The 13434-nt window shown below is 38.3% G+C and overlaps 1 protein-coding gene across 1 annotated transcript in view; it reads right to left on the bottom strand.

The window, feature by feature from the left end:
* Positions 1 to 13434, bottom strand: part of LOC143922796 (uncharacterized) — a 122224-nt gene that overhangs the window by 16843 nt on the left and 91947 nt on the right. Inside the window, exons 12-15 of the mRNA XM_077446126.1 lie at positions 12802 to 13432; positions 10517 to 10689; positions 8891 to 9401; positions 8680 to 8812 (exon numbers count right to left, since the gene is read on the bottom strand). Of these exons, the coding sequence (XP_077302252.1) occupies positions 8680 to 8812; positions 8891 to 9401; positions 10517 to 10689; positions 12802 to 13432 (1448 nt within the window). The remainder of the gene's footprint in view (positions 1 to 8679; positions 8813 to 8890; positions 9402 to 10516; positions 10690 to 12801; positions 13433 to 13434) is intronic.

Genomic DNA, 13434 nt, shown 5'->3' with positions numbered 1-13434 from the left:
ATGCAGACGCGATTGCTAAAACAATGACTAACGAGAAAAAAATACAATGACAGGTAAAGAATATTATCAGAAGAGGGAAGGTCAGATATTGATACAACCATCATCATCACGTACAGCCAATCCTCATCCACTGCTGGATGGAGGCCCCTCCAACACGTTTCCATTCGTCTCCGTTTCGCGCAACTCTCATCCATCTCACCCGACTATACATTTTTATAATTTCGTGCACCCATTTTTCTTGCCTTTTACATTCTCTTGGATACCATTTTTGCACTCGTTTTTTCCACCTTTCGTTCATTCTTCTAGCCACAATTAGCCAGGAAGGGCACGTTGAAAGTAGAACGTATGATCGGTTTAACAGTTATCCTTTCCAATCGAAAGTAGCACTACTTCGGGCACAGAAAAACCTGCAAGGGTTCGAATTGAGCATCACTGACATCGACCGACTCGTTTCGGGAAATGTCGACATGTGTTGCCCTTCCTCACCTACCACAGACATCATTGAAAAGTAAGTCAAACGTGTTGTACACACACGCACACTCCAAGTATACATACGTACGCGTGTATATAAATATATAAATAAATAAAAATGCGCGTAAAAGGAAGTACAAGGCGAGCGCATGTTCTGCATTGAGAGTGCATCAAGTGCATAACCCAGTTAAGGGCAGGATCGATGTCTCTTCTCCGACTAATTGACGCCAAAAAAAGCGATTCAAATCCTAATGCGGATCCGCAAGAAGGTTCGTTCGATATGGTGGTGTCGTTCCATTGGTGACTCACCAGCTCTCGTTGGCTTCGGTTGATACTCCTGGCGTCCGCAGCAGACGCTGTCTATCTATATTTGGTACGCAGATATATGTATCTGCACATAATCTATCTACATATAATAGATTCAGAGTCGGGTGGATCACTTGATCTTCGTCTGAATCTGCCAATTCAACTACAGCTACCTGTGACCGTGTATAATTGGTTGAACGAATCTTAATTTTGGCAGTCGCTGTGAAATGGTACGTCATTGGTGGTTTTGAAGATGTTTCTATCAATTAAATAATGAATTTGATGTTGAAATATATATGTTTTTGAGAGAAGAAAGAAGTCTTTACAGGTGAAGACAAAAAAAAAAGAGAAAATTCGTTCGTACATATATTGTCTATTGGCGTGTTCACATATGTATACCTTGTATGAATATATGTATGCTATAGTCGAAGTGTATTTTCAGTTGTAATATATATATATATATATATATATATTCCAAATGGCGTTTTAGGTCATTTATATTCGAATAAAATTCAACCAGATAACTATATATGTATGTACATATGTATCTACAAGCGCAAATACACTTTCAACAATGTGCACCAGTTTATAAACAGTTGAGTTTTGACAGCTCTGATGTTTTCAAGAATACAATAATACGTTTATATTTGCTAGGTATTACGCATAAAGGTAATGAGTACCGTATTAAGATAGCTCTAAGAATGTGTTCAAAACAAAAAAATCAGACTTTCCAACTTAATTTATTAGTCAAGTGACGTTTTCACGAAAACCTAACTTCTCCATCTAATCTGATACCAACTTTTAATTTAACTTAAAGGTAGTACAGACACACAGAGTAGTACGCGGCACGTGCTTTCTTTTAAATATTTTCGCTCATGCAAAAAAAAAAAAACAAAACAACGCTAGCACGCCTAATCTATGCCATCGCGATCCTTGGCAAAACTCACCCCCTGAACTGTATTCGGTGATATTTTATCCTTATAATACATAGGTTTGACAGTGATTCCTATATTTTAAGAAACTACCTACAGAGCTTGAGCCTACCTAGGGGTGTTCTTATAATAATGGGGGGCGAGGAGGGGGGGGGGGGGTGATTACAGTTTGTATTACAGATGAAACGATTTGTCTGCCATAGAGATATGTTGTCGAGTGATTCATTTTGAAGTATTTTTTTACAACCATACATACATATGTAAAAAAAATTTATCAAATGCAATTTCGAGATTTCATTATTTAAAATAAGAATAATATTTTATTAGTATTATATAATTATAATAAAATAATTAGAATAAAATCATATTATTTAAAAAAAAAAATTTTAATTTTAAATTAAAACTTTTTTTGTAATATTTACATATTTCATTTAAAGCAATAAAAAAAATAAAGGGGCGCCAAAAGCATTGGCTATCTGGCTTACGCTATCAACTACTGACCGGTAACATACATATGTACACATGTTAAGAAATATCTACCACTTAAAAAGTTTCGTATGCATCATCGTTGAAATTTCTCAACAAAATAAGGGAAAATCCAACGGTGACATACAAAAAGTGAAACGCACGTGAATCAACAATAGTAATTATAAATAATTATGAAATTCTCAGAACACCTAACTAACTAACCGAAATACATATACACATATGTGGTGTCATTTCATCGATATTGTATTTCCGCAAACGAATAAACAAATGGGAAATGAATAAATAGAAAAAATATAAAAAAAAAAAAACACCGACAGACCGCAATTTAGGAAATGACGCATACCCGGTCTACTTGCAAACAAGTTCACACGACATGCAGAAATACATACTAAATCCACCTTGATCCAATATATACGTACGCGCGCGCACATACTACATAAAGTAAAGACAACTCGGTATGTGTGGACGTACTCATTGAACGCTACATAGATAACACATGGTCGAAATGACCTTTTTTTATATTTCAAACGAACGATTGCCCTCGTTTGAGAAAGATCGATCACGTTTGCGGAAGACCACGTTCATTTGCGCAACGATTCAGGTTTAGCAGAAGAAACACTCTCGATGCAAACATTTAAACTACACGGTTAAAACGCTTAAACCGACAACGATCGTCGACATCTGACAATGTACATATGTACATACATCTGAAAGACGTTTTAAAATTTGCATATTCGGTAAGGCAATCAGCGTCGGTAGAACAATGCGTCGGTCAGTTGTTCGGTTGTCTTTGCGATGGTTTGTTTGCATTACAAATACGTTCGATGATGATAGTATAATAGATTTGTTGTGCAATTCAATCTCGTCGGTGCCATTGTTTTGCTATCCGTTTTAAATATGTTTATCGAAACACCCACAGGATGTTTCGATAAACAGTGGGCGGATAGATCAACAAGTAAGTAAAAGTACGTACTCCGATTGAATTCAAGACAATTATTGATTTGCTTGAATGCGTTGAAAATATTTTGATTTTTGAAAAAAATCGGTAATTTTTAGAAACAGAATTACTACCGTAGAATTATACGCAAATGATACGAAATGAATCAATCGTGCAAATGATGCATCCACAGTTCTGGGATCTATTGAATAAGTTCTTATGATTTTCTAGTTCGAATAGTGAATGTTATTTTGACTGGAAAGGCATCTCCTAAACTATTCAATGCGGTGCTTGAGGGCGTTTTAAGGAACCTGGAATGGGACACAGTAGGAGTAAGCATAAACGGTCGCTTCTTGAGTCATCTTCGGTTCGCAGACGATATACATATGTAGTTTTAATAGCTCGCGATCCAGCTGGTACCGACTTAACAGACTAAAACAGCTGGACAGGGAAAGTAAGATTAAAAATTAACGTAGATAAGACCAAACTAATGTTCAATAGTTTGACATGCCTGATAGCAATTCAATTTAGATGATAAAATAGTAGAAGCAGTAAATAATTATTTATATTTAGGTCAAATAATAGACATGTCCGGTAGTAAAGAAGAAGAGACAAAGAAACGTATGAAATAAGGATGGAGTGCATTTGGACGAATGAATGTTGTTTTTAAATCAAAAATGCTACTCTGCCTGAAGAAAAAGATCTTCGATCCATGATGACGTATGGATGTGAAACTTGGACATTGAACGCCAAGATGCTACACAAAGTCCAATGCACCCAAGGAAGTATGGAACGCTGTATACTCGACATAACGAGGAAAGACAGGGAGCGAAACACGTGGGTGAGAAGTATGACAAGGGTAGTGGACATAGTGGATAGAGTAAAAAGATTAAAACGATAATGGGCGGGCCACGTGGCTAAAATAATGGACGAAAGGTGGACAAAAGAAGTGCTAAAATCATACCCGAAATAATGCAAAAGGGTAAAGGAAGGCTACAGGGAAGACGGGTAGACGAAATTAGGAAAATGTGTGGGGTGAGATGGATGAGATTTGCGCAAAACAGAGACGAGTGGAAGCTTGTTGGAGAGGTCTTCATCCAGCAGTGGATGGTAAGCGGCTGAAGATGATGATAAATGAGAGTGAAAAAAGTCGCTTTAGCCACTGTTTAATTGATTTGATTGAAAAGGGGCGAATATGGCTAGCTATCATCGCTTCATTCTGACTCAATTCCGATGTAAATTTTAATGAGTTCGTTAATGACTCAACTCCCCTAGCTTCCCGTCGGAGACATTAGCTTACTTCAATGTCAGCCCAGGTATATCGGGAAGATATCAAAGCGACCTGTTTATTGTAGAGTGGAAATGGTTCAAAATCAGATAACAATTTTTTGACGGGCAGGAATGTCACTGAACTAACAGAGTTATTAAGCTAATAAAAAGCTTGTTAAAAGAGCGAACTTTTGATATACATATCTAGAAGCAGTACGCATTAATAGGGAGATGATCACGAAGTTAAGGCATACACATAATAGTACGATACGGCATGCCTAGGTAGACTCCAACTGTGTTTTTTTATGTCATTGTTAATTCTTACGATCTTATTATTTCGATATGTTTCTCCTAGACTTTTTCAAATATGGGAATCACTGTTATCGATCACTGTCATACATATGTCAATGCTAGGAATATATGTATGTACATATATTACAAAACTCACTCCAGGGAGTGGGTTTTCGCCTGGCATAGATCAAGGCGTGCAAAATTTGAAAATGTGCACAATTTGATATACGAGGGTTTCGGATTACGACCACGTTTCCGGAACGAATTATACTCGTAAATCGAGATTTCACTGTTTATTGAAAAAAATCACTATAAAATTAAAAATCAATAATAATCCTATAGATTTATTTTATATGAAATTAATTATTTATTGATTTCAAAAAGAATCTAAGCATTGCGACATTACAGGTAATCCCGATGCACTACAATGGTCGTCTCAATTAATTAGCCCGAATTTTCCGATCGCATTTTAATAATACATATACATTGAGTTTTTTCGAGGTGGACACCTTTCATCGCCCGTTACTGTATGTACATATATTCAATACAATAATATCAATTTTAAGTGGCACATTTTTAAATACCGATTCGAAGACGTTCATTTATCAAAAAACGCAACCTTCAAAGTCGATGATGATGAATGATGATCAATACATAGTGCGAGAAAGGCAGTACCATTGCCAAAAAATTTCATTGCATGTACGAATGTATTTCAATAGCATTTATATTTAAAATTTATATATATATACAGGATCTTTTTGATTATCATATTCATTTTCAGTAGACGTACATAGGTACATATTATGCAATTGAAAACATTTTTTAGCAACGATACAAAAATATTACTTAAAATTTGTGTACAGCAGTGACATACATTTCGTAAATATAATCAAAACAATAAAACTAAAAGTATACATATAGCTTTACTTTACAAACCTGTATAACTTTACTATACATTATTGCATATATAAAGCTGAAATTTGAAGAATTCAACCGAAGTTTGAATTCGAAACGTTTCAAATATCGAAAAAAACCCGTAAGCTACGAAAACGGAAATAATAAAAAGGGGAAACTTCGAAGCTCTGAAAAAGTGCACTTTTCAGCGGCTGGTCGGCATCTGCCACATCTGTCGCACAGTGCAATGTGTCGATTGCACCGAAGAAAGCGCAATTGCACCATCGCATTGCGATTTAGATTAATTAGCCAGTCGAGATAAACGAGTGTGTGTGTGTGTGTGTGTGTGTGTGTGATAATTGGGCACATTTCGGAAGGCTGTAGTATCTGACCTGATGGCGCGAACAGGTGTCTCGAAAGGGGCGCTCCGGTGGTCAGCGGGGGGCGCAGGCGCGGCCGCGGGTGCGGGGGGCGGAGCGCCCCGGTGCAAGACACTTCCTCGGCTAGAGAGGGGCGAAATCTCGCGATCGACGATCGGCGAAAGAGCGCGAAAACGCGAACTTGACAGCGTGCAGACACACGTACGCACCCCACGCCCACGCAACGGCGACTGAGCTATGGAAGTTCGCATAGACACCAGCGCACCAGGCGGCCAACTTTAGCACTATTACCATACGCGCTCTTAAAACAATATTCAAATTATATTTTCAGCGTTCTATTGTTTTATTTGTCATAATCATATGAACGGTTTTGTGAACCAACATGTCACTTTTTACACGATTTCAGATTATCACGATACGCACTGGCAAAATACGGATATTTTCTTCACGCGAAAAAATGGTCTTAGTATTAATAATATACCGTTCAAATGTGTGCTATATTTACACGTATTTGTTCCAATGTGCTATGTTTACACGTATTTGTTTCCTATACATCTGAAACCCACTCAATAGAATTTTTAAAATATACTTTTGTGAAGTGAAACCAATATATAAGCCATTATATATAAAACACTAGTTCAATTTGACTTCATTCAAAAATTGTTATCGCTGCTTTTAAGAGGGCTGTACACCCGAAACCTTAATTTTGTTGCCGTTCATTTCTATTGAGTGAATGTACATTGTATATATTGAGTAAATGCGACAATATATATATATATCAATATATATATTGAGTGATTACGACAGTTGCGCTTCAACCAGATAAAACGTATTTTAAATTGACAAAATCGTATTCTCCTATTTTCTCCTCCAAAACTGGACCAATTTAAAAAAAAAATCATCATCGGTATGAGAAAGATACTTTCTGTGCATCTATCGGCGTATTTTTTTAAAAATCGACCGTTAAATAAGCACGCTGGACTCGTTTCGTGGGTGTAAAAAAGAGGCGATTTTATAGATGTTTGGCGGCTCCTAGCTCATATAAAAAATAATTAATCAAAAAAAATAAAGCGATAGATGCACCGCAATGGTGGATATACATAGCATATTAAAAAATAATTTCTCTAGTGCCATAATTGAGGAAGGGAGAAGTGTAATACGTATGTATGGACAAGGCGCTGGTGTCCAGCCCTCTTAATTCGATATGTTCAGAATCACGGAAATACAGAATAAACGCATTACAGGCCACCAGTATTTTTAAATATTGTTAAACGCAAAACATGATATTAAATTTTTTGCGAGATATTTCTCAAAATGAAGAAAAGTGTAAAGGCTCATATTCGGCATCGGTAACATTTGATCACAGGTCACCAAGTGACTCATTTGACAGTTTTAAGTGACTCAGTTGAACTTTCCGGTTAATGACGTAAATTCACAATTTTGAAAATGTACGAGGAATGGTACAGAGTCAGCGAATATTTGAATTTGAAATTAATTTTGAGTAAACATAAAAGGAACTATTGAAAATTCAGACGTTTGTATTCGCTTTGAGGTAACCCCTTGTCTTGTCTAAGTCGACGTCACAAATTCAGAATTAGTTGAGCCATTGATTACAAAGACAAATAGAACGGATACGATTTAACTGTACATTGAGAAAAATACTTTAATTCTTAAAAGAAATGTTTGTGCATTAAAATTTTGCTTTATTTTCGGTGCCAATATTTTTTTCAATGATCAAAGAAAAGTTTCTAATTTCAATCGGTATCTGTCATTTAGAAATGCACACAAATATTTTTTAATGTACAGAAAAATTATTTAATGTACGATTTTTTTTTAATTGCCTTTTTAAATGCACATTTATTTTATAAAATGGACGTTCCCTTTTATAAAGTTCGTAGATTTATGAACTAAAAATGTGTGTGTGTGTGTGTGTGTGTGTCTATATGTTAGTATGTGTATTTTGGGGATTTTTTAATATTTTATCATCACTGCAGTTAAGATTACACCCAAGACGTATTCAACTTTCATAATACGATTGTCCAATGCCGAACCAAAGTTTAACTCATCGACGAGTGAAATTTCCAATGTGTAAAGTACACTACTTATGTACTCTGCATACAATTCTTACGTAAAGTAATTTTGGGCATTGTGTTTGTGTGTTGCAACATGTTGACCGCATTCTTTCTTATTATTGTGCTTTTTTTATTACCTTTCATAGATGACTCAGCGGTGAATTCTCGTCTCGCCATCAATATTGACGGCGGCGAAGGAAACAAAAGGAAACCCGTTACCTCCTCGAACATACCGCTTACAATGGCTGAATCCAAAGTATGTATAGCAAATGGACTTGCAATCGTATGTGCTCGTAATTCAATGATTATTCATTTAGGCAAAACTTTCAACTTGCCCGACAAGAAGAAAAAAGTGAAAGCCACGGTTGGAGAATGAGTAAAGAATAAATATATTAAAATTACTATGAAAAACGGCTCATGTGGCTAAAATTATGTACATATGTAGTCAAATGGTCCCTAAGGAAAGTAAAAAGTAAAAGACTATGACGACCGAAGTAAGGAAAGTGTATTGTGTTAGGTGGCTAAGTGTTGCTTTCACTAAAAGTGAATGAAAGCGTGTTGATGAAACCTTCATCTAGCAGTGGATAGCAAACGGCTACAAACGACGATGATGAAGATAATAGATAGTTAATTATTACCTTTAGAAAATCTCTCAACCACATGACCTCTGGTTTCGGATCTCCGGTAACTTCACAAAGGATGATCACGGTGTCACCTTCCATGGCGTCGCTAGATCTGGGCTTCTTGACAAACATCGGCTCCTTTGAATATCTGTATAGCAAATCGAAAAAAAAATTACTGACAGTAGAGCTTGACCTTTTGATAATGAGATGTGGGTATTAAACTTACGGAGCATCAGGGCTGATGAGAGAAGGTGGCACCCTGTCACCGAAAGTGGCACCTGTATCATCTTCTTCTTTCACGACAACTTTAGTAGAGGTGGAGCACTTTCCGACTTCGTTGGTGGCCGTGCAGGTGTAGATACCAGCATCTCGGATCGTCACATTGGCTAGGGCTAGCTCTACGCCTCCGTCGTGATCCAGGGTCATCACAGCTCGTCTACTAGGTCGCAGCTTAATGCCATCCCTGTGCCAGGCTATGCCCACGCTAGGGTAAGCCTCCACACAGGCCGACAGGCGAAGTTCTTCTCCTTCTCGAACCGTGCTTTGAGGCTCCAATCCACAGAAAAAGTCTGGAGAAATGTAAGCCCTAATACCTTTATCTACGACGAGTGAAGAACGGCACGAGACAGAACCTCGTGCATTGCTTGCTGTCGCTGAATAATAGCCACTATCTGATAGGGTTGATTGACTGATTTCGAGGGTGTGGAACTGGTCATCGCTCCCAAACATGAAACGATCTAAAACAAAACGGAACAAATCCAAAAGTTTATATCAAACGCATCGAGTTTCTGAAATAGGCGTATGTACATACATACATACATATGTATGACCGGAGTGAAAAAGGCGAATTTTGGATTTTTATCGATGGACATACATATATGTATGTGAATCCTAGGGGTCGTTGATAAATGACGTCACAAAATAGTTGCAGACAGTGGCGGCTCGTGGATAAGATATCTGGGGGTGCTGCGGTTGATTAAAAATAAAAAAAATGTTTATTTGGATTATATTTTACTATTAACAACAAAATTATCAAAATTAAACATTATATGTATTTTATTTCATTTAAAAATTGATTCTTGTCTTTTTTCCTTGAAAAAAGGTCTATCACCGTTTCGTTAAATTTTTCACTGTTCATAATCATTTTTTATTCAATTGACAGCATAGACAAAGCCGTCAATCTTTCTTGAACCATTGTGTTTCTTATATATGTATGTCTTTATTCTATTTATTGATGAAAAACACCGTTCTGGCTGAAAGGTAGTTTTTAACTTTTTAAGTTTTCTTTAATTGAAATTGAATCGATATTACTAGATTGCAGGTTCCTTGATTTTAATACCATCTTAAAAAGTCACGTGTAGAAGGAAGTGTAGAAACGTAGAAAGTGTAAGAGGTGTAGAAGGAACGACAAAAAGTGCAGAAGAAATGAGGAAAAATGAGGAGCTTGTCGAGCGCGCGGCGCGTACATGAACGCAAAAAGAAATGTGTACTGTTGGGAGTGCAGTACGGACCAAGCTTCTAGCTGCCCCCGCGCCCCTCCTTCGCCCACTTGGCATATTCCATCGAAAACCGTACTGCACAAAATCATAAATGATGCCTCACTTTCTGATATTAGTACCGCGATGTATGAACATTATTAGATTTATCGGTGAGCGGGCGAGCTTAATACACGCTTAAATAATATTGATATTTTCATATAATATACATACATTTATGTATATAATAATATGAAATTTTTTTCAATTTTCTTGGGGGTGCTGCAGTACCGCAGTGCGTATGGACGAGCCGCCACTAGTTGCAGAGTACTTTTGTTCAGGGTTGGGTTCTTAAGAGTGAAAATTTTGTTACTTACCATCTTCTTGTAAGATAGGCAGTCCATTTTTGGTCCACGAAACTGTAGGTGTCGGCTTGCCGATGACTTGACAGGTGAGTCTCACCGGATAGGTGACTTGAACGCGTCTGTCCCTCAGCCGCATAGTAAACTGTGGGGCGCACTCTCCAGTGCAAAAGTCATCATCTCGACGGCTGAAAGAATGATATAAATCACGTATAAATCAGAAATCAATGTAATGTAATACCGGTAAATTTTGAATTTTACCGGTTTTTATCGAGGGCGAAATTTGATATTGCAATCCCTAGTATTAAGTTAATTTGATCATATTAAAAACACCAAAATATCCCAGTGGCGTAACTACCGCGCCCGCAGACCCAGCAAGGCGGGGGGGGGGGAGGAGGGGCGCAAAACGGCGCGCTTTTTTCACTAATTTTTACAAGCCTCATATCAGCTTACTTTCGTTTTTTCGTCTGATAAAATTTTTTAACTTGTTCTGTAAATTTTTTGTTACAACTTTTTTAAAAACCTCTCTTATTTTTTAACCTATTTGCATTTCGCTTTAATTCATGTACATTATAGCTTAGAATTCTCTCTTATTTTTGCACATATGTACTTATGTATATATGTATATACTTTTATTTAGACAACAATCCAAGGAAATTAATATTGAATTACGATACTTGCCAACCTGATCTCGTATATTTTCCTCGATACCTCGTCGGAAAAAGATACTTTTCCAAAAAGTATTTTAAGTGGACCAACCAGTCTCGTATTGAGATACATATAACGTGGCTAGGTTATTCACTAAAACTGAAAAGCGTACTGTGAACCGTGTTGGTTTTTTGTTGACAAAAAAAGCCAATATTATAATTCTTCTTGGGTTGAAGGAACACATGCCTGGAGAGGACTTTCAAAAAAATTGTCATTGATGGAAAATCTTAAGTACGCACTATATAAATCCTGTTTTACGTACGATTTGTGGGAAAAATTCAGAGACAATTGAAGAATATGTCTCGTCAGAATTGCAAAGTCGTGTACATTTTTGGCGTCAAATCATTCCTCGTGCTATTAATGATATATTAAAATGGGCATATAGATTATCAGTCATATTGCGATCGCCCAAAAGGCAATTTTTGCCATGAAAATCGCGAATACGGAATATTCAGCACTCGAGTTTTCGTTAGGGCCGGGCCGCACTGTACAACTTTGTCTGCTGACTAGTTGCGCGACACGAAAAAAATTATGGAAATGTGTGCAACAGTTGACGGGTGTGGCATGTCCCATCTAACTGTATGCATTGGTCTGGTCGCCCTCAACCAAGTCGCTCGCAAGTCGCACGGTGCGGCCCGGCCCTTAGTATGATAGTTATCGTTAGTATGATGGACTTTTTCCAGATGTTCCGTTATAAAGATTTTAGTGACTTTTGGGCGAGCGCTTTGTGACTAATAATCACCGAACCATTTAAATGGGCTAAATGTAATTTGGAATTTTGGGGACATTAAGACAGTTCTTCTAACAATCCTGGAAATTTTCTATCTTTTATTAAACTTCTGGTAACTTATGAAATCGTTGATAGCCAAACATAAAATGCAGAAGAACAGATTTTTCTCGGTGCGGTGCAAGCGCTCGACAATCACCAGATAGACTGAACGACAGATAAACTGGATTGGCAGCTTTAAACGTAATTCTCGTCTTCTCGAATGATAGATTGCACTACAGATGACCTTTTGCATATGTGCACACCGAAAGGTTACTCGTCATCTGATGTGCAATCTATCATTCGAGAAGACGAGAATTGCGTTTAAAGCTGCCATCCAGTTTATCTGTCGTTCAGTCTGTCTGGTGATTGTCGAGCGCTTGCACCAAACCCGATTTTTCTACGTAGAAAAGGTATGTATGTATTATTATTTTGGAAAGTTTTTTTTTATAACTGTAAGAAAATAATATGTGTATTTAGTGGGGAGGGGGGGGGGGGCCTTAAAATATTTTGCGGGGGGGGCGAATTCCAATTCCGCTCCGCTACAAACGGTTGCAAACCACATGGCCGCATGCTCATTTCATACTTTGGTCTCGGCTTTTGCCATTTTAAACTTGCCAGAAAGATCCAACTCAATTTTAAGAATTGCCAATCATCAATGTACATCGAAACGTCATAGATGCACAACCCCATGAATGTCTCGTCTTTCGTATATGCTGAAATTCACACAGTGAAAATTCAATCGAAATGAGCATGCAGCCGCGTGGTTTGCAACCATTTGTAGCTGGAATTCGCGTTACGCCACTGAAATATCCAAAAGCCTTACCGTTTGAGCTCATCATCAGCCTCCCAGATATTGGGATCGACGACGACCTGCAACCTGACGAAGCTCGAAGCACGCCCGTCCCGATGGATAGCCTCGCACATGTACCGTCCCATATCTTCCCCGGTGACCTTATTGATAGTGAGACTGCATTCTCCACGAACGAACCGCATGCTCATCCTATTGTTACGCTCGATCTCGGTCCCGTCCTTGTGCCACTTGACCGTCGGCGTGGGGTCACCCTTCACCTTGCACCTGAGCGTCACCGACTGGTCGATCAGAGCCTTCATCTGGCCCGGAAGCGTCTTGGTGAACTCCGGAAGACAGACGATCTTGCCGACTATCACCGAAGACATGGTCTGCTTGGACTCGCCCCATCCGTAGCGGTTCTTCGGCGTCACCCTGAACAAGTACTCGCTGCCCGTTTTCAGGCTGAAGGCGTCGAAAGAGTTGATTGGCGAAATTCCCAACTCGGCCCATCTGGCCCCACCTTCGCCTCCCGATAGCCATGCTTCGACTTTGTAGGCGAGGACTGGCGCCGAGTTCTTCGTCACCGGTTTGCCCCACCATAGTGATACCCAGTTGCGACCACCGTCCACTACGACTGGTTCACTGCTGATGGGACCTGGTACATCT

The sequence above is a fragment of the Arctopsyche grandis genome, chromosome 2, assembly GCF_051622035.1.
Source record: "Arctopsyche grandis isolate Sample6627 chromosome 2, ASM5162203v2, whole genome shotgun sequence".
Classification (NCBI taxonomy): Eukaryota; Metazoa; Arthropoda; class Insecta; order Trichoptera; family Hydropsychidae; genus Arctopsyche; species Arctopsyche grandis.
The sequence above is the reverse complement of the archived record's forward strand: the minus strand, read 5'-3'. Positions and strand labels throughout refer to the sequence as shown.